This window comes from Aureococcus anophagefferens, assembly GCF_000186865.1.
Source record: "Aureococcus anophagefferens unplaced genomic scaffold AURANscaffold_10, whole genome shotgun sequence".
NCBI lineage: Eukaryota > Pelagophyceae > Pelagomonadales > Pelagomonadaceae > Aureococcus > Aureococcus anophagefferens.
The window spans coordinates 1,096,438-1,121,948 of NW_008705570.1; the positions used below are offsets into that span (position 1 = coordinate 1,096,438).

Consider the following 25,511-nt stretch of genomic DNA (forward strand, 5'->3'; position numbering starts at 1 on the left):
GTCGATCCGCAGAAACGACGCGTCGAGGTACGGCGACGACCGGGGCTCGCCGTCGCTCCGCGAATAGTGGTCGTCGCAGTCGAAGGTCGCGAAGGCGACGGCGGCGCAGGATGCGACGACCACGTAGGCCAAGAGGAGGAACAAACCCATGGAGAGCCGCGCCGCGGCGCCGCGCGCGCCGGCCGCCGCGCGCCGCGTCTTCGCCGCGTGCGCGACCAGGATGGCCCCGGACGCCGCGAGGGGCCAGAGCGTCGTCCCGACGAGCTCGTCGACGTGGTCCGCCTCGCGGCACAAGCCCGGCAGCGCCGCGTAGAAGTTCAGCGACACCGCCGACACCGCGAGCGCGAACCGCCGAAAAAGACGCGGAAACCGCAACACGTCGAAGGTGCGCTGCAGCGAGCCGCAGATCTGCCAGAAGGCGATCAATTGCTTCGCCTGGGGCCACAGGTCGCGGTAGAAGTCGCGGCTCGAGCGCCCGAAGCTCCGCACGAGCGAGCGCGCGCGCGCGCGTTCGACGACCGCGACGGCCGCGGCGACGAACAAGAGCCCGAGGCCGACGAAGACCACGGCGACGCGCAGGCTCCGCTTCTTGGCGCCGCGGCAGTCGACGCAGGACCCGTCGAAGCGGTCGTGGACGAAGCCGGCTTCGCAGAACGCGCAGAGCGCGCCCTCGCGCCGGTCGCCGCAGGGGTCCGCGTCTTTCGCCCAGAGGTCGACGCCACCTTTACAGTGGAACTCGAACTTGCACTTGGCGACGTTGCTGCTGAACGGCGTCGAGCGCCAGTAGCCCCGCCGCGGCCGTAGGTCCGCGCCGGGCGGCGCCGTGCCGTTGCCGCCGCCGTCGAAGGCGCAGTCGGCGTCGCGGGGGCACCGCGCGCACGCCGCGCCCGCGTTCCCGTTCTCCTGGACGCGCGCGCCGAAGTCGTAGACGTTGAACTCGTCGGACGCCGCGCAGGGCTCGCAGCGGTCGCCGACGAGCTGGTCGCCGACGCCGCACGCGTCGACCTCGACGAGGACGACCGCGCCCGCGCCGACGCCGGCGGCCGCGAACGTCGAGCTCGAAGGCCGCGCCCGGGCGGCCGACGACGACGAGGTCGGCGAAGGTCGCGACGCCATGTCGACACGTGGCCTTGCCGCCGGAGAAGCCCGTCAGGTTCGCGCCGCCGGCGACGACGACCGTCGACCCGTCCGTCGCCACGACCTGGCCGAGCGCGTCGAGGAGCGTCACGGACACGGGCGGCGCGGCCACGCCGCTGCGGACGTGCAAGATCCGTCGGTCGGCGACGAGCGCCGCGGCGCTCGTCGCCTCCGTCGGCCCGAAGGGCGCCGCGTTGTCCCGGAAGTCGCCGGCCACGCCGCCGACCGTCGACGCCGCGTCCGCGTAGAGCGCGCCGCCGCCGCCGGCCGTCGCCTCGTTCGCGACGAACTGCGTCGCGCGATCGAGGCCGACGGCGATGGTCAGCGGCGCCGACGAAAATTCGGCGACGGGCGGCCCCGCGACCATTTCGCCGCCTTTGACCCGGACCGAGAAGGACCCGCCGAACCACGACTGCCCGAAGTCGTCGAAGGCCCGCACCTGCACCTTCCCCGGGGGCAGGCAGAAGTCGAAGCGCCGCAGCGCCGCCGCCGCGGGGCCGCCGCGGCCGAGCTCCTCGCCGTCCCGCGTGATCGTGAAGTAGCGCGCCTTCGACTCCTCGTCGTCGAGACGCGAACGAACACGCGCAGCCCGCGCAGTCGAAGACCTTGTCCCCGCCCTCGCAGGCCTTCGTGCCCTCGACGGCCCAGGCGTCGCAGGTTACACCCACCACACCCAGGAACGCCGTCGGCAGGCAGGTCTCCGTCGTGCGCCTCCAGTCGACGAAGACCGCGACGTCTCGGCAGTCGCCCGAAACCGCCGCGGGCGCGGACCCGCCGAGCGCCGCCAGGGCGCCGCCGCCGCCGTGGGCGACGTTCGCCTCGAAGGTCGTCGCGCGGCCGACGCCCAACGTCGAGCGCCAGAGCAGGACCGCGCCGCCGAGCGCGCCGGGTCGGCCCGCGGCGTTTCCGCGGAGCGTCGCGCCGTCCAGCGTCGCGTCCGCCACGTCGAAGAGGGCGACGGCGCCGCCGCCCGCGGCGAGCGGCGTCGCGACGTCGCCGTCGACGGTGTTCGACTTCAGGATCGCGTCGGCGACGGCGACGCGGTCGCCGCCGCGCGCCGCGACCGCGCCGCCGGCGACGGCCGCGGCGTTGCCCGACGCGAGGGACGTCGTCAGGCTCAGCGAGCTCATGGCGCCGCCGTACAGCGCGCCGCCCTCCGCGGCGGCATTGCCCTGGAGCAGGGAGTTGTTCGCGACGAAGGCCGCGAGGCGCCCCGCGTGGACGGCGCCGCCGGCGCCGCCCGCGCGGTTGTCCGCGAACTTGACGCCGTCGAGGAAGGCCGACGACGCGTCGGCGAGGTGGAGCGCGCCGCCGTCGACCGCGGCGTTGGCCTCGAAGAGGGGCAGCCCCGGCGCGCCGTCCTCCCGGAGGCGGAAGGTCCGCGCGTTCGCGTGCGAGCCGCTCGGCACGTCGAGGACGAGGTCGTCGGCGTCGTCCATGGGGAAGGCGAGGCGCAACCGGGCGCCGCGCCAGCCTTCCGACGTGGCGTCGAAGGCGCTCGCGGTCTGCGGCGCGGCCGTCGGCGCGCAGACCGTCGCGGGGCGGCCCTCGACGACGAAAGCGTGGACCGCGTCGCCCCGGAGGACGCCGCCGCCGTCGACGTCGTCGGCGTCGCCGAGCAGGGCCCAGCGGTCGCTCTCGACGAGGTCGACGGCGTCGCAGAGCGTCGAGTCGGCGAGCCCGCAGCCGACGGCCGCCGTCGAGACGTCGAGAACCGCGCGGACGAAGCGGCAGCGGCTCGCGGACCTGTGTGGATTCCAAACCTTCAACCCGACTTCAATGTGAGCGTATTCGACGGTTTCGACGCAAGGCTTTCTGCCGTGCTTCGAGAACTCGACGAGAGCAATCGATCCGTCCAAAAATCAGCCGAATCGACTTCGATTTGATTGAGATAGAGAGTTCTGAAGTTTGGTGGGGACCCCCCACCAGTGGTTGATTTCCACACAGTCGCGGACGCGTGGAGCGTCGACCGCGTCAGCGAGGCCGCGCCGCCGTCGCCGGCCGCGTTACTTTTGAAGACGACGCCGCCGTGGACGCTCAGCGCGGCGTCCTCCGCCGCGAGGCCGCCGCCGGAGTCCGCGGCCGCGTTCGCTTCGAGCGCCGCGCCGGATCGCAGGAACGCGCGCGACCCCCGGCCCAGCAACAGGCCGCCGCCGTCCCTCGCCGCGTTGCCCGCGACGCGCCCGCGCAGGTCCACCGTCGACGTCTCCGCGACGTGGACGCCGCCGCCGGACCGCGACGCGACGTTGTCCTCGATCGCGCCGCCCGCGGCGACGACGACCCACGCGTCGCGCTCGCCCGCGACGCCGCCGCCGTCGAGCGCGTCGCAGTTCCGCACGGCGCCGTCGTCGATCACCAGGACGTCGCCCGCCGCCAGGAAGACGCCGCCGCCGCGGTCGCCCGCGCCGCAGTCCGCGATCTCCGACGCGCCGTCGACGACCAGGCTCCCGTGGACCCCGCCGCCGTCGCGCTCCGCGGCGCACGCGCGCACCGAGGACCCCCCCGACAGCCAGGCCGCGTGGGGCGTGAAGATGCCGCCGCCGACCATGGCGCCGCAGCGCAGGATCGACGAGCCCGCGTCCGCGTGGACCGTGCCCGCCTGCACGTTGATCGCGCCGCCGACGAACGTCGCGGAGCAGTCGGCGATCGTCGACGAGAACAGCGCCACGGGCACCAGCGTCGACGCGTCCTCCGCCTGCAACCCATAATAACTATAAATAGCACCGCCGCCGTGGCCGCCGAGCGCCTGTGCCGGAAACGACCAGTGAGCTGGACCGGTCCGGCGAAACTTCTCGAGCTCGGTCGATTCGGCTCATGTTGGGACGAGTCGTTTGCTCTCGTCGCGCGCGTTCCAGAGAGCACTCGAACCTGTTCGATGACGCGCACATTGAAGTCGTGTCGACTCTTTTGTGTCCCGCCCGGCCGCGCGCGTGGCAGTTGCTGATCGACGACGCGTCCAGGACCACCGAGTCGCCCGACGCGACGCCGCCGCCGCTCTGGGCCGCCGTGCTGTCGGCGATGCTGGAGCCCCGGCTGAGCGCGACGAGCCCGAAGGGTTCCGCGAAGACCGCGCCGCCGAAGCCCGCGTGGCAGTCCCGCAGCGCGCCGTCGACGACGACGAACGTCGCCGCGGCCGACACGTAGACGCAGCCGCCGCCCTCGTCGTCGCCGACGTCGCCGCCGGCGAGGGTCGCGCGGAGCACCGTCAGCGCCGCCATCGGCGTCAGGAATAGGAGCCGGTGCGGCGGGCCGACGGCTCGGAGCTCGTAGCGCGGCGCGGCGGCGTCGAGCTCGAGGCCCAGCGCCGCGTTCGCGAGCGCGGCCTCGCCGCCGCCGCCGAAGAGCGCCCGGGGCAGCATCGCGCCGGGGTAGCCCGCGTTTAAGGGCGCCACCTCGAGCGCCTCCGGCGCGTCGACGTCGCCGTCGAGCAGCGCCGTCGTCTCCGAGGAGCCCGCGAGCGCGTCGCGCACGCGCTCGAAGCGCGCCGACGGCTCCGGGAGCGCGGCGGACGGCGCCGGCGACGCGGCGGCGAAGGGCGCCTCGCAGCCCAGGGCGACGTCGCCCGACCACGCCGGGGACGCCGGCAGGGAGAAGGTGTCGCGGAAGCCCGCGCGGCCCTCGACGCGGCCGAGCTGCCAGTGGACCTCCTCGGGGCTCGGGCCGTCGCCGGAGACCGTCAGCGAGTAGCAGACGTCGAGCTCGAGGCAGTGGAAGTCGACGGCGGACGCGCCCGACTCGAGGCCCCCGGACCCGACCGCGCCCCGTTCGCCGCGGATCTCGTAGGTCTCGCCCCAGCCGTCGCCCCAGAGGTCCCACATCTCCATGGGCGCCCAGACGCCGTCGCAGGCGCCGTCGTCGGGCCTCGCGACGCGCGCGTCGAGCGCCGTCGGCGCGGGCGCGACGGGCCCGTCCGCGTCGGGGAAGCCCGGGCACGACGCCGCGAGCGACGCGGTCCCCGCCTCGAGCGCGACGAAGCTCCGCGGCTCCTCGCAGGACACCGTCGTCCGCCAGAAGGCGTCCGCGTCCGCGGGCGCCGCGCCGGCGAACGCGGGCCCGAGGGTCCAGAAGCAGGGCGCGAAGACGCCCGGCCGCCCGCCGCTCACGTCGACGCGGTAGCAGCCGTCGCCGAGGCACAGGTCGTCGCGGACGTGCGCCGACGTGCGCTTCTCGCCGGCGGCGACGAGCGCCGCGGCGCCGTCGAAGACGGCGAGCGCGCGATCCTGCCACGCGCCGCGGAGCACGAGCGCGTAGCAGCGCCGCGCGTCCGACTCGAAGACGACGCCGCCGCCGTCGGCGCCGCAGTCGAAGCCGCAGGCGCCCGTCTGGTCGTCGTAGGCGCAGCCGGGCGTGGCCGCGCAGGCCGCGACGTCGCACGCGTAGCACGCGTCGCGCGAGCACGCGGGCGCGAGGAACCCGGCCGCGAGGTCGACGGCGCAGAGGTCGCCCGCGCCCGGCAGGCTCTGGCTCGCGCAGCCCGGCACGGCGTCGCAGGCGGACGCCGTCGCGCAGAGCGCGCAGGACGCCGGGCCGCAGGCCTGCGCGCCGCAGCCGTAGTAGGCCTCGTCCTTGCCGCACGCGTCGCCGAACGCGCACCCGGGCGCCGCGTCGCAGAGCTGCGGCACGGGGCAGAGCTCGCAGAGCTCCGCGCGGCAGGGCCCCATGCCGTCCTCGAGGAAGCTCAGGTCCTGGGCGCACGTCCCGAAGGGCGTCGTCGAGCAGAGGAGCAGCGCGTCGCACGCGGCGCCGGCGCCGCACGCGCCGCAGTTGACGTTCGAGCACGCCAGCGCGGCGTCGTCGGCCTCGCAGCGCGTCGCGTCCTCCGAGAGCTTGCAGCCGGGCACGTAGCCGACGGCGCAGAGGTCCTCGTCGCAATTGCCGCAGGCGTAGTAGGGCACGCACGCGTCCGGGCGCGCGCACGCGAAGGACGCGCCGAGCAGCGCCGGGTCGCCCTCGTAGAGCTCGCAGGTCTCGCTCGCGCGGCAGGCGCCCTCGCCGCAGGACTCGCAGTCGTCGCAGCGCGGGTCCACGCAGAGGTCGGCGCCGTCCGCGTCCTCGACGACCGCGCAACCCGCGGCGGCGCAGGCTTCCCCCGTCCCGCAGGCCCAGCAGTGGTCCGGGGAGCAGTCCCGGGCCTCGACGCACAGGCCCTCGTGGCGCATGCAGCCGTCCGTGGCGTCGCAGTCGTCCTCGAGGCAAAAGTAGCAGTTCGTCGGCGAGCAGGCCTCGACGCAGAGCTTGGGTCGGAAGTCGTCGTCCGCGCCGGCGAAGAGGTCGGAGGCGTCGACGAGGTCGCAGCCCCGGGCCTCGCACTCGTCTTCCCCGCAGACGTGGCACTTGCCCGCGCCGCACGCCTCGGCGCAGTAGTCGCCGAGCCACTCGCAGCCGTCCGCGGCGCCGCACTCGGCCTCGGCGCACGCCCAGCAGTCGTAGTCGCCCGAGCACTCCCGGAACGCCGTGCAGCTCGGGTGGAAGTAGTCCGCCGCCCCGGGCCCGCCGCGCGGCGCGTCGAGCATGCACCCGTCGACGCCCGCGCACTCGTCGAGGCCGCAGGCGAAGCACGTCGCCGCCCCGCACGCGTGATTCGTGTCGCAGAACGGGTAGTCGCCGCCGACCCACGCGCAGCCGTCGCCCGCGGCGTCGCACTCGTCCGCCGCGCGGCAGGACCAGCACGCCGTCTCGGAGCAGGTCTCGCCGCAGTAGTCGAACTCGGCCTCGTAGAAGCAGCCCGCGGCCTCGCAGCTCGACGCCGTCGGGCAGGACCAGCACTCGGCGTGCTCGCAGGCGTCGTCGCCGGCGTCGAGGCGGCGGCGCGACCAGGCCTCGACGAGGCGCCGCCACGCGGGCGAGTCCGCCTCCGCCGGCGGCGCTGCGACGCCGCCGGCGGACGGCCGCGACGCCGCGACGAGCGGCAGCAGCCGCGCGACCCAAAGCGCCGCCATGGTGGCCGCCGCCTTCGAGGAGTTTCGAGGCTTCTTGACCTTCACCGCTCCTTCACCGTCGGTCGAGGACCCCCTAAGGACCCCCGCGGACGATCGGGGAGACCGGCCACGCTCCTCTATGACCGCCTCACCGTCGCCACTCGCACTCGAAGCTCTCCGTGGCGGAGTACTTGCAGTTGCACCGCGTGTTGAAGAGCTCCCGCTCGAAGTCCGGGAACCAGCCGCGCCAGCGCGCCTCCGCGACCATGATGGACCGGTTGAGGCCGTTGTCCTCGAAGGACTCGACGACGGCGTCGGACATGAAGAAGTAGAGGTAGTCGTCGTAGATGCGGTAGGCCCGCGTGTCCACGGGAGGCCCGAGGTTCGCGGCCGTCCAAGAAAATCCGTTGGCGTCGAACTCGGACGCGAGGCCGTAGGCGCAGAAGCCGCCGAAGCGCGGCTCGTAGCGGCCCGGGTCGTCGACGAAGGCGCGCCGGTTGATCGCGTTCTTGAAGTACCAGCGGTAGCCCTTGTAGTCGTAGGAGAAGTCGCGGCCGCCCTCGATGAGGTTGCCGTGGAACGGCGAGACGACGTCGAGGCCGTTGAGCACGGGCACCTTGGACGTCGTGCAGTTGCAGTCCTCCTTGCACGCCGTCGCGTGGTACTCGAAGGGCGCGTCGTCCGTGGCGTTGGCCGCGGGCGCGGCCGCGCCGTCGTCGTCGCCGGGCCGCGGCGGCGACGGCCGCGTCGTCGCCGTCGGCCAGGGCACGAAGGCGTTCGCCGCCGCGGCGGTCGGCGCCGGCGTCGCGATCTGCGCCGACGCGAGGGTCGCCGCGTGCGGGGCGAGCGGCGCGGCGGCGAGCGGCGCTTCGAGCGGACGTCGCCGCGCCGTGACCGCCGCGGCGGCGAACATGGCCGTCGCCGCGATGGCGGCGCCCGCGAGGGCCCGGCGGCCGGATCGCGGGGCGGGCGGCCGCGCGGGCGCGTCGAGGGCGTCGGCCTCGGTCCCCCGAGGGCTGCCCATCTCAGAGTGCGCCATCGATTTGGCCACAAGTGCGGGTTGATATTCGCCGTCAAACAAAACGCTGCCCTTTTGTGCACTATGGTGGCCCTCTCTTTGCCCATCCCCAAGGAGCCCGTCGCCCGGGACGAGCCGACGGCGGCCGACGGCGACGGGCTGCCGCCCTTCTTCGAGCTCTGGCTGTCGCAGAAGCTCGGGAAGACCGTGCGAAGCGTCCGCCTCCTCGACGAGCCGCCGAGCGCGCTCTCGCGCGTCCAGGTCGTCGAGGCGGCCTGCGAAGACGGGTCGTTCGTCGAGCTCGTGCTCAAGTCGACGCGCTTCCCCGTGCCCGCCGCCCGCGTCGCCCTCGGCCTCGCGCGCGAGGCCGACTTCTACAACGACGTCGCGCCGCGCCTCGGCGCGCTCGTCCCCCGCTGCTACTTCGCGGGCGGCGACGTCGCGACGGGCGACATGATGGTCCTCCTGGAGCGGCGCGCGCCCGGCGAGGCGGACCACGCCGCCGCCGCGCGCGCCTACGCGGCGCTCCACGCGGCGACGTGGGGCGCGCCGCGGCGGCACTGGCATCGCGCCGCGGCGCCCGACGCGGCCGCGTGGCGCCGGCTCGGGGCGAGCGTGACGGTTGACGCGCGCCTCGCGGCGCGCGCCGCCGCGGGCGCCGCGGCCTACGACGGGCCCGTGTGCCTCTGCCACGGCCACGCGCGCGCGGACCACGCCGTCGCCGGCGGTTTCGCGAGCTTCGGCCTCGCCGGCGTCGGGCCGGCGACGGCGGACCTCGGCGCCTACTGCATCGCGGCCCTCGCGCCCGAGGAGCGCCGGGCGACGGAGCGCGCGCTCGTCGCGACGTACGCGCGCGCGCTCGACGCGGAGCTCGCCGCCGCGGGCCTCGACGCGGCCGCGGCCGCGCCGGACGCGTGCTGGCGCCGCTACGTCGACGGCGGCGTCGCCGCGTGGCTCGCCCTCCTCCCGGACCTCGCGCCGACGCTCCCGCCGGGCGAGGCCCAGACCATCGCGGACCGCCTCGCCGCGTTCGTCGACGACCACCCGGGCGCCTAGGCCGCCGGCGGCGGCGCGGAGCAGGGGGGGCACGATGTCCTTCGGTTCTTACACGTCTCGTTACGCGGGGTTCGACGCAGCGCCACTGGCAACTCGACTTCTGGCGGCCGCGGCACACGCACGGTAAATTTGGACGAAGGTAAGCTAGTTATCACATGCCAGGCTAGTCATCCGGGCTCGTTATCCCCCCCGACGGCGACCTGCGCTCAGAAGTTACTCACGTGCGTGGCGTCGAAGGGCCGGAGCTTGTCGACGGCGCCGTAGGCCGCCATGGCGTGGGCCCGGCCGCCGAGGAAGGCGCGCGCGGTGGCGCGGAGGTCCTCGGGCGATACCGCGTCGACGCGCGCGAGGAGCTCGGCGAGGGGCACGCGGCGGTCGTAGGTGAGGAACTGGCGGCCGATCTCCTCGCAGACGTGGGCGAGCGCGTCGAGCTGGGAGATGACGTTCGCCTTGAGCTGCGCCTTCGCGCGCGCGACGGCGTCGTCGTCCATGAGGTCGCCGCGGCCGAGCGCGGCGAGGTGACCCATCGTCGCGGCGACGGCGGCGTCGCAGCCCGACGCCGGCGCCACGAGGTAGAGGCCGAAGAGGCCGCCGTCCTTGTAGCACGTGTTGAACGTCACGTACGAGTGGCAGTCGTCGGACGCCGCGAGAACGCGCGCGAGCGCGCCCGGCGCGCCGCCGGCGCCGCCCGCCGCCGGGTTGAGCCGGTCCCACTGGCCCAGCAGCGTCTGGAGCACCATGAGCGGCACCGCGTACTTGGACGTCCACGACGCGCCGGAAAACGCGAGCGCGACGTGCGCGCGCGGCTCGTCGGCGTCGGGCCGCCGCACCTCCGTCGGCGTGAAGACGGCCGCGTCGAAGTCCGCGGGGAAGGTCGTCTGGGAGCTCCGCGGCCGCGCGCCCCAGTGCTCCGATGCCAGGTCGACGACGGCGCCGTGGTCCAAGTTGCCCGCGGCGGCGACGACCATGCGCGGCGCGGTGTAGTGCGTCCGCACGTAGGCGTCCAAATCGTCGCGCGAGATGGTCCGGATGTTCGCCTCGGGCCCCAAGATCGTGCGGCCCAGGCCGCCGCCGCGGTACGCGGCCTCGTGGAGCAAATCCAAGATGAGCTCCTCGTGCTGCTTGTTCACCTCCTCCATCTCCCTCAATATGACATCGCGCTCGCGCTCCACGGCGCCCGCGTCCAGGAGGGAGTTCTGGAGGATGTCGCCCAGGATCTCCATGCCCGCGCCGACGTCCTCCTTGAAGAGCTTCGCGTAGTAGACCGTCTGCTCGCGCGACGTGTACGCGTTGAGGTGCGCGCCCATGTCCTCGACCTCGACCTCGAGGGACCGCTGGCTCCGCTTCGCCGTGCCCTTGAAGGCGATGTGCTCCAGGAAGTGGGCGCTGCCGTTGTTCGACGCCGCCTCGTAGCGGCTGCCGGCGTCGATCCACACGCCCAGGGTCACGGTCTCGCACTCCGCGGGCGTGCGCTCCGTCGCGACGCGCAGGCCGTTGGGGAGCGTCGAGCACTCCGTCAGCTCCGGCAGGGCGCCGAAGAAGCGCCGGGCCCCGAGGTCGCGGCCGAGGCGGCGAGCGGCAAGCATCGCGCCGCGCGGCTTCGCAGAGGCCAGCATTCGCTGCATCGCGCCGCGATACTCCCTCGTCCGGCCTGTGCGACGCCTCAAGTGACGCCTCTGTGTGTGGACGCCGTCAATTACGCCGTCGCCACCGGTCGCCGGACAACCGCGGGGGGCTCAACAGGCACGAATTAAAGCACGAGGGGCGTCCCGCCCGGCCGGCCCCTAGGGCGGCGCGGCGATGTCCAGCGCGACGTCGCGGGGCGCCGCGGACGGGCGGCGGTGGAGGACCGCGTCCGACGCGTGCGCCGCGCCGCTCGCCGCGTGCGCCGCCGCGCCGGACGCGCGGTGGACGACGCCCCCGGCGACGTGCGCCGCGCCGGCCGCGCCGTGGACGACGCCCCCGGCGACGTCGGCCGCGCCGTGCGCGACGACCTCCCCGGCGGCGCGCTCCGCGGCGGTCGCGGCGTCCGACGCGGCGAGCTTCACCTTGGACGCCGCGCGCGCCGCGGCCTCCTTGGCGGCCGCCATGTTCGACTCGATGAGGTCCGTTGTCACGCCGATGGCCATGGCGATGATGCCGACGCCGATGAGGATGAAGAGCACCTCCCAGAGCGTGACGTCGCGGATGCTGTAGTCGCCGAAGCCGATCGTCGACAGCGTCACGAACGCGTAGTAGCACCCGTTGCCCAAAGTCCAGCCCATCTCCTCGGACGCGTGGTACCCGTAGGCCAGCACGAAGAGGAACGGCAGCGCGAACACGAACATGCACATGCACCCCTGGAAGGCCTTCGTGTCGCCTGCGGACGGCGGCGTGAGGGGGAGAAACAGGGACGGGGGGACGCCGCGCGCCTTTTCACCGATGCTCGCGAGGTCGTGGTGCACCTTCTTGTTGAGGCGCGCGATGCCCGCCATGAAGTAGCCCAGGGCGATGACGCCGGGGAAGAAGATGATTACGACGAGGACCTTGCCGCCCGCCGTCGCGGGCGTGAACGTGCCGTAGCCGATGGTCGTGAAGATCGTGAACGCGAAGTAGAACGACCCGATCCAGTTCCAGTTGCAGTGCTTGAGCTTCGACGTGCACTTGGAGTCGAGGTCCGCGCGGTTGCAGCGGCCGCAGCGCGGCGTCGGCACGGAGAGCGCGTCGACGATGTCCGCGTAGTCCGACTTCGTGATGTTGTACTTGGCCCGCATGCCGGCGAGCGTCACGCGGGCGTGCATCGCGCGGCTGAGCTCCTTGGGCGTCTCGATGGCCTGGAACGCCGACGCCGCGCAGGCCGTGAGCACGAAGAGGAGCACGACGGACTTCCATCCCCGCCATCCGCCCCGCTGCCCACCATCGTCTAACCAAAAACACTTTTTGTTTTCATTGAACCTAAACATCGGCCCGAGGCTGGGTCGTGGCCGATGAAGGCCTCGATGAGGCTTCTCGGCGTCTGGGCTGCACTGCTTGCGTTGCCCATCGCAATTGCGAGGAACGCGACGTCGTGCTGGGGCAGCTGCGGCGTCTTCGACGACGAGCGCTGCTCCGTGTCGGAGGCGTCGTCGGTGCTGGTACTTGGCGACAGCGTGACGCAGAGCTTCATGCCGGCGCTGGAGGAGCTGCTGCGGCCCCTGGGCCTCGCACCGATCATGCCCTCGGGTGAGTCGCGCAAGGGCTGGTGCGGCTCTTCCCACGGGCTGCGAGGATGTTTGGAGCCCCTCGTCGACGGACGCCGCTTCGCGGTCGTCTATTTCAATTGGGGTTTACACGACATCAAGCCCCACACCTACGCCAAGGTCTCGCGCGCGGAGTACCGCAGCAATATGATCGACGCGTTCCGTCTGCTGAACGCGTCGACGCGCAGTCTCGTGTTTGCGACGACGACCCCGGTCGGCGCGCGAAACGCGAAGCGCGGCGACGGCGACGTCGTCGAGCTCAACGCGGTCGCGCGCGAGGTCTTCGCCGACACGGCCGTCCTCGACTTGTACGCGGCCGTCGTCGACGAGTGCCGGAAGACCTACCCGGGATTCCCGGAACAGTCGGACTGCCCGCGAATGCAAACCGACGAAATCCACCCGACGGCCGCGGGGCAGCGCCTGCTCGCGCTCCTCGCGGCGTCGGCCATCCTCCAGGCCGCCGAGGCGCCCATCGGCGAGGCCGTCGTCAACGCGTCCGCCGCGTCCTGCGTCCGCGACGTGCGCTACTACGACTCCCGCGCGCGCGACGGGAAGGAGCCGCGCTGGTGGATCATCGCCATCGCCGGCGCCGTCCTCGTCGTGCTCGCAGTGCTGGCCGCGGCCCTGCGCTGCCGCCGCGCAACCCCCCGACCCGAATCCCCGACGTCCGGCGTCGCCCTCGTCCCCGCGGCCGCGCTCGCGTGAGACAGACAGTAATACGTTACGCGGGGTCCACGGGCGTGGACGCGCCGTCGTGGAGCGCGTCCTGCTTGTGGTGGGAGCAGGCGACGAGGTCCTTGCGCGTGAGGATGCCGACGACGCCGTTGTCGCGGTGGTCGACGACGACGAGGTGGCGGAGGCCCATGGTCACGAAGAGGCGGTACGCGCGGCTCACGGGGCAGTCGTCGTAGACGACGTGGGGCGACCGGACCATGATGGGCGCGAGGTCGAGGTCGTGGTCCGGCCCGGTGTCCGCCGACGACTCGCGCGTGCCCGGGGCGTCGTCCGAGTCGCGGCCGAGCGGGTGCTCGGGGAAGAAGCGCGCCGCCGGCGCGCCGTCCCCGGCGGACCGCGACCGCACGCTAACCCCGGCGTCGTAGGACGACGTCGCGAGGCGCGTCGCCAGGTCCGGCGGGAACGCGCCGCGCGCCGAGTCGTCGAGGCCCGGCCCGTGGCGCAGGAGCGCGCGGACGTGCTCCCGGAGCACGAGGCCCAGGAGCACGCGCGGCGGCGGCCGCGCGCGCGCGGCCTTTGGGTTTTCCGCGTCGCCGCGCTCCGGCTCCTCCGGCGCGTCCAGCACCACGGGGAACGCGCCGTGGGCCGTGTGCTTGAGCACGCGCCGCGCGTCCGACGCCCTGGCGACGCGCGGCAGCGACACCACCGGCCGCCCGACGACCAGATCCGCGACGGGCCGCGCGTCGAGGCCGGCGTGGACGTGCTTCTCGAGGAAGGGCACGTGCTTGAGCTCCAGCGCGAGCTCGTACAAACCCTCCGAGAGGAAGTTGCCCGCGCCCCGCGCGCAGACCGTCGCCACGATGATCGGGATCAGCAGGTGCTGGTTGCCCGTGCCCTCGAGTATGATGACCACGAGCGACACCGTGGACCGCTGCACGCCCGCGAGCAGCGACACGGCGCCCAGCAGGGCCACGTGGCGCTCCGCGGCGCCGCGGAAGCCGTCGGGGATCGACGCGAGCCGCGCGAGCGCGCCGCCGAGGCACGCGCCGCAAAAAATGAGCGGCAGGAACAGGCCGCCCGGCAGCGCGTTGCCGAAGACGAGCGCGAGCGTCGCCAGGGTCAGGACGCCGCTCAGCAGCAGCCCGCCGCCGCGGAGCTCGCCCGCGCCGGCCTCGAGAATCTTCTTGATCGCGCGCTCGCGCGATCCGAACCAGAGGCTCGCGAGCTCGTGGACGTGGCCGGGCGCGCAGTCGAAGCGCCGCGCGAACTTGTCGTCCACCGTCCAGGCCGCGACGTCGGGCGACGCGCGCACGCAGGCCCACGCCGACGACGCGCGCGCGGCCCCGTAGAACGCGACCGACGTGACGGCGACGCCGACGACCGCGTCCGCGACCTTCAACGCCGCGCGCCGCCGCCCGGCGGCGCGCGCGTCCGGCGCGCGCCGGCCGACGGCGTCGCCCGCGCGTCGTCGCGCGCGCATGAGCGCGTGCCAGCACACGTTGAAGCCCGCGCCGAGCACGCCGCCGAGCACGCCGACGAGCGCGGCCAGCGGCAGCAGCGAGATCGCGACCTCGCCGTCGGACGCGCCGGCCAGAGAGATGAGGCCGTAGTGGCTCAGGCGCCGCAGGCGCCAGACCCGGTGCTTGAGCGCCAGCGCCGTGAAGGTCGAGAGCACCGTGCCCACGAGCCCGCGCCAGAGCAGGTGCGTCGACCAGAACGACGACGCCTCCTCGAGCGAGAAGAGCACGCCGCCGATGGGCGCCCCAAAGGCCGCGGAGAAGCCGCAGGCCGCCCCCAGGCTCAGGAAGTCGCGGCGGTCGACGTCGCTGTGGAAGAAGGGCGGCGGCCGCTCGTCCTCGGCCCGCGACGCGTCGGCCGCCGTCGCGCCGCGGCCCCGCCGCGTCGCGTAGAGCGCCGCGGGCCGCCTCCGACGCGCCGCGCAGCGCGTCGGGTCGAGCCCGCCCGTGAAGAAGGACCCGACGATGGCGCCGAGGTGGACGAGGGGGCCCTCGGGGCCCAGGGACGCGCCGGAGCCCACGGCGAGCGCCGTGCCGAAAAACTTCACGACGAAGACGCGGACGCTGAGGCAGCCCCGCATGCGCACGCCGTTGAGGTAGGCCTTGACGACGGGGATGCCGCTCGCCTCGGCGCCCGGCGCGCAGCCCACGGCCGCGGCCGCCGCGGCCAGCGCGAGGACCGCGTTGATGAGAACGAACGCGGCGAAGCCGGACCGTTCCCGCGGCGCGACGCGGCCGTTGCGCCACTCGACGAGCACGTCCGTGAGCTGGGCGAGGGCGATGGCGACGACGCCCATGGAGCAGCCGATGGCGCAGGTCACGACCCAGCGCGCGAGCGTCCGGCCGCTGTAGCCCACGCACGCGACGCGGCGCGCGGGCCGCCACCGCCGCCTCTCCGCGACGGACACGTCGTTGACGAAGTCGTCGTAGTTGAGCGACCCCCAGCTGTCCGCCGGCGCCGGAAGGGGCGCCGGCGCGTCGTCGGCGACGGCGACCTCCCGGCCGGACCGCGCGAGCTGCCAGTGGAAGGCCGACCAGAGGCTCGCGGCCTCCGACTCGCGGCCGGCGCCCTCGGGCTGGCCGCCGTCGAGGCGCGTGTACGTCTCCTGGTCGTCGTCGGGCATGGTCGTGCGAGCGAGCGCGCGATGCACTCGGTCGGCGCCCGCGGACCCGGTGCGGCGCGGCGCAGCTCGAGCTCTTGCCTGTGGACGAATTGCGACTGGCCGCAGCCAATCAGAGGCCGCCGCGAACGTTTTGGGTACCGGTGCTGTGAGATCTTGTGAGGGCACACACGTCTCTGCGGCGGCGCGCGCGCGACGCCGTCGTACTGCTCCGCAGCACAAAAACTACATAACGGCGCACGCGGCGCTCGCTTCCCGCTGCTGCCTCCGGTCGCGGTCCTTCGCGAGGCGCCGCCAGAGGAGCATGGCCTGCATGAAGTCGTTCTTGTCGAGCGCGCCGTCGCCGTCGCTGTCGCAGGCGCGGACGAGATAGGCCGCGGTCTCGTCGTCGCAGCGCTGGAGCAGCGCGCCCGACTTGCAGCGCTGCTCGCGGACCCTGAAGTTGCCCTTCTCGAGGTCGTTGAGCGCGCGGCGCAGCTCGTCGTGCTCGAGGAGCCCGGACCCGTTGGCGTCGCAGGTCCGCCAGAGCGCGGCGATCTGCGGCGCCAGCGCCGCGTACTTGAGGTAGCGCTGGACGCAGGCCGCGAAGTGCGCGCGCGGAATGAGCTGCTCGGTCGTCGCCGCGTCGACGACGACGGCGACGGCCTCCTGGGGCCGCCGCGGCGCGAGGTCGGAGTCGCCGGTCGAGGGCCGCGGCGGCGACTCCGGCTCGGGCGCCGACTCGGCGACGGCCAGCGCGTCGACGGCGGCCTCGGGCACGGGCGTCGTCGCCGCCAGCGCGAGGGACCGCGCGTGCGCGAAGGCCACGTTGACGCCCTCGCCGTCGACGGGCTCGCCCGGGTATAACACGTCGAGAATTTCGCCGAAGACGGCGCGCGAGCAGCCGAAGGTCCGCTCCGGCGGGCAGCGCCGGTCGAAGACGACGAGCGCGCGCACCTCCTCGACGGCGCGCTTATTTGCGCGCTTGTTGCGCAGGTGGGATTTGCGGATGTTGTGAAAATGGTGGAAGGAGCCCTGGACCGCGGCCATGGGGGGCCTGCGATGGCCGCGCCCGCGCGCGGAACACAGGGGAAGGACGCCAGTCGTGGCGGAGAGGCCGCGCGCCGCCGGGCAGCCTCTGGGGCCAGTGCTTCCTGCAACGTTGACCTAGAACTCGCCGAGCTTCTGCCCCGAGGGGGTTGACCGCCGGTATGCCTGGTAGTATGCGCCCGCTATGCGGGCTTTATGCGGGCTTTATGCGGGCTTTATGCGGGCTTTATGCGGGTGGTATGCGGGTGGTATGCGGGTGGTATGCTGGTGGTATGCTGGTGGTATGCGGGTGGTATGCGTCTGCTATGCCGGTGGTATGCGGCTGCTATGCCGGTGGTATGCGGCTGCTATGCCGGTGGTATGCGGCTGCTATGCTGGTGGTATGCGGCTGCTACGCTGGTGGTATGCTGGTGGGCTGCTATGCTGGTCTTATGCGCCTGCTATGCTGGTGGTATGCGGCTGCTATGCTGGTCTTATGCGGCTGCTATGCTGGTGGTATGCGCCTGCTATGCGCCTGCTATGCGTCTGCTATGCGCCTGCTATGCGCCTGCTATGCGTCTGCTATGCGCCCGCTATGCGTCTGCTATGCGGCTGCTATGCGGCTGCTATGCTGGTGTATGCCGTGGCTGGTGTATGCCTGGTGGTCGGCCCCCTCTGCTTCTGCCCCGGTTGCGCCTAGATGCGGAAGACGCCGTGCGACGAGTGAGCGCGGATCCTTAAGCGAGAGTTGACTTCGCACCGCGCTTCGGCAGGAACGGAAGCAGGTGGACCCACTGTTCGGTCACCAGCGGGACGCACGGGTGCCAGGTGTCCACGTAGAGCGCGCCGATCGGGACGCGCGCCTGGAGGGCGATTTCGAGCGCCGCCTGGTACTCGCCGATGATCTTCGCCGCCGGGAGAACCACGGCGCGCGTATGGCTGGCGAGGAGCATCTCGGACGTGACCCACGCGTCGTGAAGGTCGCGGACGAGGGCGAGGTTCCCGTCGAACGAGCGATCGAGCTGTTTAAGGGTTCTGGGAATTTGGCGGCCCCTCACCCTTACCCTCCCGAGGGTTTCGCGGGTTCTCGGGTCGGCCCCTCGCCCTTGTGTGGCCCTGGCCGGGCGGATGCGCGAGGGCCTTGACGTCGGACGCGTTGCCGGCGAAGAGCTCCGTGCCGCCTACGAGTGATCGTCAAATCGCCTCAAACGATCGACGCCGGCCGCGGGCCCCAGTTCTGCGACTGGCCCTCCGCGAAGGAGCAGATCGTCCGCGTGCGCCAGGCCGTCGCGTCGCCGCCGAAAAGCAGCGGCGCGAGCGACCGCCCGTCCATGATGGGCGGCACGGCGGCGCCCGCGAGGTCGAGCACGGTCGGCGCGATGTCGCTGTTCACGCCCATGACGTCGAGGACCGTCCCCGGCGCGATCCCCGGGCCCCGGATCCAGAACGGGATGCGCACGTCGTGCTCGTAGGGCCACATCTTCTCCATGGACGGCTGCGACGCAAGCGGCTGCCCGACGCACGACTTCAGCGCGTGCGAATGTGAATGAGTGCACAAATCAGATACATTGAAGATCTAACTAGGTTTTAACGATCGACGACGGCCCAAGCAAAAACACCGAGCATCACACCCGAAAACACCCGGACCGAGGGTCACACTGGGCATCACACCAACACACCTGGGCATCACACCTGGGCATCACCCGTCACTACTAAGCCCGGCCCGCGAGCGCCGGGCCGCACGTTGTGGTAGTGGCGGCCCGTGAGCTGGCCCGTTCTCGACGGCGTGCACTTGGGCGACAGCGTCCGGAAGCGGGAGAAGGTCGCGCCTTTGTCGCCGACGAGCGCCTTCGTTCGCGTCATGAGCGACGCGGAGCCGAGGAGCTCGTCCGTGTCGTCCATGAGGATGTAGACGAAGTTGGGCTGGCTCGCGGCTACGGCGAGGATGCAGCCGAGGAGGTTTGTTCGCGGCAGCCCCATCGTCGGCGCGGGGGCGGCAATAAACCTTCAAGATGCCGTCCATCATGTACCTCAACTTTCTGAGGCCATCTTGCGCGAGTTGCTCGTCGAGCACCAGTGGCACCGCGCACCGCGACGCAACGACCATGCGCCACGCCCTGCTCCGCCTGGCCGTCGTGCTCGACTGCGCCGCGGCGCTCTTCCCCTTCCACGCCTTGAAGGGCCGCGTGGACCAGTCGTCCTGGATCACGCAAAAAACGCCAACGGCACCGACGGGGGGCCTCTTCGGCCGGCGCGTCGGCGGCGCGCGCCAGGCGCCGCAGCGCTTCATCACGCCGTCGCCCGCGCCGCGGCCGGCCGCCGAGGCCGACGCGACGAGCGCCGCGACGAGCTCGTGGGTCGCGCTCGCGCTCCTGCGCCAGGAGCTCGACGACATGGGCGTGGCGCAGCACGAGGCGGAGGCGGCGCACACCGCCACACGCCAGGAGCTCGCGACGGCCCTGCGCAATGCGACGGCCCTCGCCGCGGACCTGGCAAAATCTGAGCGGCTCCGGCGGCTCGTGCAGCGAGAGGTGCAGCAGCTGCGGGAAGTGGCTCGCAACGCGACGTCGAAAGCGCTGCGGGCGGAGTCGTCCGCGAAGCGCGCGACGAGCCGGCGGCCCGCGACGCGCGGCGCGGCGATGACGCCGGAGAATCCGACGGCGCCCGGCTGGCTCGACGCGGAGGACGCGCTGTCGCCCGAGGCGCGCGCCGCGCGGCTCCGGGAGCGGAAGCCGCGCGAGGTCGCGGCGCGCCCGGCGGCGACGGAGCCGCCGGGCGCGCTGTCGCCCGAGGCGCGCGTGGCGCGGCTCCGGGAGCGGAAGCCGCGCGAGGTCGCGGCGCGCCCGGCGGCGACGAAGCCGCCGGGCGCGCTGTCGCCCGAGGCGCGCGCCGCGCGGCTCCGGGAGCAGAGCCTGCGGACCCGCGATTCCCAGATCCGCGTGTACAAGAGCGCCGCGCCGCGGCGGCCCGCGGCGATCACGGGAACCTTCCAGCGCGGCATGACCGCCGAGGAGAAGCGCACGCCCCCGCCCGTCCTCGAGTCGCGCCACGCCGCGCCGCCCGCCGCGAAGAAAACGCGGTGGTCGCCGCTCGTCCCGCCGCGCGCCGGGAAGGCCCGCGCCGCAGCGCCGCCCGCTCCGCCCGCTCCGCCCGCGCCGCGGTGGTCGCCGCTCGTCCCGCCGGAAGTCTTCGAGCGCCGCGAGACCGGCGGCGGCGGCGCGGCCCGGCCCTCGGACTCGCCGCCCAAGAAGAAGTCAAAGAAGCTCGCCAGCGGCTCGGCGCTCTACCAGCAGCTGCAGATAGCCGAGATGGAGGCCGCGGCGGAGTTGGAGGCCGTGCGCCGCGTACGCCACCGACTTCGCAGGATGCACTAAGGATACACCGTAGAACTGGAAGCCCGCCGGCCTACTTGTCAACCTGCTGCATCCCCCCCCGGCCGCGCCGGGGCCCCGCGGCATTCTCCGCGCACACACTGGCAAGTTCTCTGGTGGCCGCCTCTAGCGAGCCGCGCGGCGGCGACGCGCGCGCGGCGTCGACGGCGAACGCGGCGGACTCCGCGCGCCTAATCTCTCGTCAGGCGAATGGGTCCGTCGTCGCCCGATGCCGCCTCCGGGCTCTCTTTCAGCACCGCAAAGTACACGACGGCCGCGGCGACGACGAGGCCGAGCAGCACGGCCGGGATCATCATGCCGCCGCCGCCGCCGCCGGACCCCGTGCTAAAGTCTGCGAGCGCGCGCGCGTGCGTCGACGCGCGCGGCGGGCGAGGCGGCGGGCGCGTCGGAGGCGCGAGCGCGGGCGCGGAAGGGAATCGGGAGAAGCAGGGATGCGCGCACCCTTCTTGTTGGATTCGATGCCATACCGAGCCCGGAGCTGCGCGGCGGACAGGTCCGCGTCCGACGCGGAGCCGCCGGCGTGGTAGCGATTTCTCAGCTCCGACGCGGAGAGGCCGTCGTCGGCTCCCATGCTTGATCAACGTTCGCAGGTGCAGGGCTGCCCCGGAGTGCGCCAACGTTGGCTGCTTGACGCGTTACCACGAGCGCTATGGTGGCGAGATAGGGCTGCCTTCCACCATGGGCGGCGGCTTCGACATGCAGAGTCCGAATCCCATCGCCCTCCGGAGCCGCCTCGCGGAGGACGCCTTCGACGCGCCCCTGGCGTCGAAGACCGCGGGCTGCGTCGCCGGCCGCGTGTCCAGCAAGGTGCGCGCGTCCATGGGCCAGGAGCCCATCCGGTCGCGGAGCACGGGCACGCTCCAGGAGCGGTCCCGCGCCTTCGGGTCGTCGGCGCGGTCCGGCGCGCCCCGGGCCGCCGGCGACGACGAGCCTCCCTCGCCGTCGAAGTCGGAGGCCGTCGCGTCGACGCGGCTCATCCGGCGCCAGCACCGCAAGGGGAAGCGCTACGGCAACGACACGCACATGACGAGCCTCAAGTCCCTCGCCCTCAACAGCAACTTTGCCTCGGCGTCGTCGAACGAGACCATGGGCCTCGAGTCCAAGGCCGCGGGGTGCCTCTTACCGCAGCTCGCGGCGACGCCCTTCGCGTTCCGCTACCTGGAGAATCTGGACCTCTCGGGCACGGTCGTCGGCGCGCCGGGCATCAAGGCCCTGAGCCGCTTCCTGGGCTGCGTCGAGGACTGCCACCTGAAGTCGCTGCGCCTCGACAAGTGCGGGCTCAGCGACAAGGTCGCGGCGCTGCTCTTCCGCGGCGTCGAGCGGACGTCCTCGCTCAAGGTGCTGAGCGTGTCGCGGAACCGCGTCGGCGACCTGGGGACGGCGGCCCTGGCCCAGTGCTTCCACACGTCGAAGACGGACCTGAGGGACGTCAACGTGTCGGGCAACAACGTCAACGGCGCGCCGTTCACGGAGCTCTGCGCGGAGCTCAAGCACTGTTTTACATTGACAAGGTTGGACCTGTCCTGGAATTTATTAACCAAGGTCGACATGCTCGAGCGCGTCGGCGGCGAGGCCGCGCCGGCCGCCGTGGCGTTGTCGTACGCGCTCGAGCACAACCGCGTGCTCCAGGCCCTCAACCTCAACAACTGCGGCCTCGACGCCGCCGCCGTGGAGACTTTAGCCGGGGGGCTCAAGCAGAACACGTCCCTGCTGGCGCTGCGGGCCACGGAGGGCAACTGCGGCCGCACAGACCCCAAAATGTTCCTCGAGGTCGCGGAGCCGCACGGCGGCGGGCTGCTGGGCCTCCCGCGGGGCATCGCCAAGGCGGAGGGCAAGGACGCGGCCAAGGGCCACTGCTGGGCCGACGCCTACGACGAGGTGCGCTTCACCTTCGCCGTCGGCGCGTCGGGCGCGTACGTGTCGACGCGGCCGCTCTTCCTCCACCTCGAGTGCGACGAGTGGCGCGGCGACGAGATGAAGCCCGAGATCTGGAAGGAGGGCGGCGACGCGGCCGCGCGCCACGAGACCGTGCGGCGGCACGCGGCCCACGAGTCCTTCAAGGAGAAGGGCAAGGAGCGGCGGAGCACGCGGCGCCGGAGCGAGCGCATGGTCTGCAAGATCACGGGCGCGACGATCTACCGCGTGCTGCCGCCGGGGCGCCACTGGTACTTCTTCAGCCAGGACGGCCGCGTGCTCTGCGCCGACGACCACGCGCTCGGCACGCACCCCCGGTACAAGGAGCGGCGGAACGTCGTCGACGTCGCACCGCGGCGCAGGCCCATCAAGCTCACGGACCTGACGGGCACGCGGCCCCGGAGCCAGGACTGGACCGATTTCCCCTACCTGGCGACGATGATCCGGAGCCCCCACGCCTGGACGCTGACGTCGTCGTTTTTAGGATCCACGCGGCGCCTCGACGACGAGGAGAAGAGCGAGATCAACCGCCTCGGCACGGAGATCGCGAAGATCAACCGCGCGCACAACACGGCCCACGTCGGCGAGCGGTGCCAGACGGCGACGGCGCCCCAGAACGACCGGGCCTACGCGGAGTACGAGCTCTTTGACGTGCCGGGCCGCGCGCGCGCGGCCGCGGCGGAGGACTGGGCGGACATGAAGCTCATCAAGCTCCGCCTCATCCCGGAGACGGACGCGCCCGTCGCCCTCGAGGGGCTCACGGAGCACTACGTCCTGCTGGCGGCGCTCTTCCTCCACCTGTGCTGCACGGAGGACGCGGAGCACAACGCGACGTTCGAGACGTCCGTGACCTTCGACGACTTCCTCAAGCTCGGCGTCGACTGCGGCCTCGTCCGCGAGCCGCGCAACGACATCTACAAGCCCGACCCGGCCTTCGACGAGGACGACGACGACGACGACGACGACGACGACGACGAGTTCGACGTCGACAGGCCCCTCGCGAAGATGGGCGCGTCCGGCGGCGTTCCGCAGAAGCAGGGCCCGTCGGGCGGCTTCCTGCAGAAGCAGGGCTCGAGGCCCGCGCTGGTGAAGCAGGCGAGCTCGCGCCTCGCGCCCGAGGAGCCCAGGGTGCGCAAGGCGACCTTCGGCCGGCGGACGCAGTTCGCGGCGCCGCGCGGCCCGCCGGCGCCGCTCGCGGCCGCGGCGCGCGCGCGGCACCCGTCCTTGGTCCGCGAGGCCGCGGGCGGCCGCCGGTCGCTCCGGGGTCCCCTGGGCGACCCGAGCCGGCGCAAGTCGCTGGGCATCGACCACCAGTCCATGCCCGTCACGGAGCAGCAGCTCCGCGAGCTCTTCTATATCGTCAACGTCGACTTCAAGGACACGTTCAACGCGAACGAGTCGCGAAAAAACGACAAGAACGTGCTGGACCGCGGCGAGTTCATCGAATTGTTGACGCGCCTCGCGCTGCTGCGCTACGCGGACCCGAAGGAGCCCGACGGCAAGGCGCTGCCCGAGGCGCTCGCGCTGCTCGTCGCGAACCACGTCGGCCCCTACATCAAGGCCGTCGCGGAGCTCAACGCGCCGGAGCTCGCGCCCGGCGCGGCGTCGCCGGAGTTGATCGGCAACAACGACGCCTTCCGGCGCGAGCTCTTCTACACGGAGAAGGTCGACGCCAGGGCAGCAAAAGAGAGCGAAATTCCCAACTTCAAAGGCTCCGATCTCGGCCATTTTCCACTCGTTTCGGCTGATTTTTGGACGAGCGATCATCTCTCGGAACGGTCTCGAAGCGTGGATGCTGTTTCCGGAACGCGCGCGCGCGGAACACTCACGTTGAAGCGACGTCGAACCACCCTTTTGCTGCCCAGGTCGACGCGGTCTTCGCGACGTACGAGCCCGAGCTGAGGCGCATGTTCCAGGAGCACTGCTACGGCTTCGTGCCCGAGGACCACCCGAAGCACCCGTCGAAGAAGAAGAGGGGCGCCGCGGCGCCGCCCCTCGACATGTTCGGGCCCCGGGCGAAGGGCGAGGACGACGACGGCGAGGACAACGCGTCCGCGGTGCCGCGGCTCGCGTTCCGCGACTACCTCGAGCTCATGTCGCGGAGCGGCATCTTCGAGATGCGCTACCTGAAGCGGGACCGGGAGAACCCGCGGGACGGCGTCGGGCGGGGGCGCCTGACCATGTACGAGATGCTCGCGGACGTCGCGAAGAGCCGGCTGCTGCCCATCGACGACCACGTGGCCATGGCGGAGAACCACGATTTGGCGTTTGGCGATTTCTTGGAGGCCGTGGGCCGCGCGATCTGGCGGCTGCAGCTGCTGGACGTCGACGGCGACTCCATGCACTACCACGAGCGCCTCGACAAGTTTTTGCGGAACCTGCGGTCGGAGCTCTACTTCACGGACGGCCACGGCGAGCTCCGCGCGCGCTACGTGCGGGGCAAGCTCCCGGCGACGCCCGCGTCGGAGGCGCGGCCCCTCGTGGACCCGGCGGAGCTCCGCGCGACGCGCGCGGGGCCCCAGACCGTCGTCGCGTGCGCGGGCGGCGCGGCGCGCATCGGCCTCAAGCTCAAGAACCTGGGCAAGAAGTTCCACGTGGAGCACCACGACATCACGGCGACGCAGATGGTCAAGTTCGGCCACAAGCTCAAGAAGATCGCGAAGCGCCACAAGAAGTCCGTCGACGCGGGCGCCGTCGAGCCCCAAAAGGCCGACGCGGCGAAGAACCCCTACGCGCTCGCCTCCGCGAAGAGCGCGCGGTCGTTGTTCGCGCCCGTCATGTCCGCCGAGGAGATCCGCAAGGCGAAGCCCCGCGTCGACAAGTCGAAGAAGCCCAAGCCCAACGCCATGCTCGCGGCGTTCGTACGGCAGAATACCGAACCTTTGGAAGCCCTGGCCAAGTCCATCACGGTCTACGAGGAGCCCATCGCCGAGGCGCCGTCCTACCCCTCGACGCAGGCCGCGGGCGGCTACGCGCCCCCCGACGACTACGCCGACGACTTCGAAGCGTCGCCGGCGCGGGCCAAGGTCGAGGAGCTGGAGAGCATCCAGGACGAGAAGCGGAAGGTCGCCGACGAGATCGAGGCGCTCAAGGCGCAGATCGCGCGCGAGCAGGCCAAGGAGCGCGCCGCCGCCGACGACGACGCCTACGACGACGACTTCGAGGAGGAGAAGGGGCGACGGCCGGCCGTCGACGTCGGCGACGCGTACGCGGACGACGCGTTCGACGACGACGCGGCCTCGCCGCCGCCGCGGCGCCGCGGCGCCGAGCGGTCCGCGGCCTTCGACGAGCCCGAGAGCGACTCCTTCGACGAAGAGGAGGGGCCCGCGACGTAAGGAGGGGTGCTGAGGTGCGCGTTTTGCAGTGGAGTTGCAGGACGTGTCCCAGGTTGAACCTCTTCGCGGCCCCTTCGTCTGTGCATCGAGATTGAGGCCATCGTGATCGATCGAGGCCATCGTCATGCTCGCCCAGCTCCTCGTAGCAACCTTCGCCGTCGCCGCGCAGGCCTTCGCGCCTCACGGCGCCACGCGCGCGACC

At 72.6% G+C, this 25,511-nt stretch overlaps 2 protein-coding genes across 2 annotated transcripts; one reads left to right on the forward strand and one right to left on the reverse strand.

Moving 5' to 3' along the window:
- Nucleotides 1-9,335: 9,335 nt before the first annotated feature.
- AURANDRAFT_26725 (hypothetical protein) lies at nucleotides 9,336-10,715 on the reverse strand (the record flags this gene model as incomplete). The annotated part of the gene is made up of 1 exon (XM_009039134.1): nucleotides 9,336-10,715. One exon carries the CDS (start codon nucleotides 10,713-10,715, stop codon nucleotides 9,336-9,338), a length of 1,380 nt encoding a protein of 459 aa, XP_009037382.1.
- Nucleotides 10,716-18,742: 8,027 nt separating this feature from the next.
- On the forward strand, nucleotides 18,743-20,012 carry AURANDRAFT_71714 (hypothetical protein; the record flags this gene model as incomplete). The annotated part of the gene is made up of 2 exons (XM_009039039.1): nucleotides 18,743-19,409; nucleotides 19,500-20,012. Coding segments are annotated over 2 exons (1,149 nt in total), but the record flags the coding sequence as incomplete, so codon positions are not given.
- Between the last annotated feature and the right edge of the window lie 5,499 nt (nucleotides 20,013-25,511).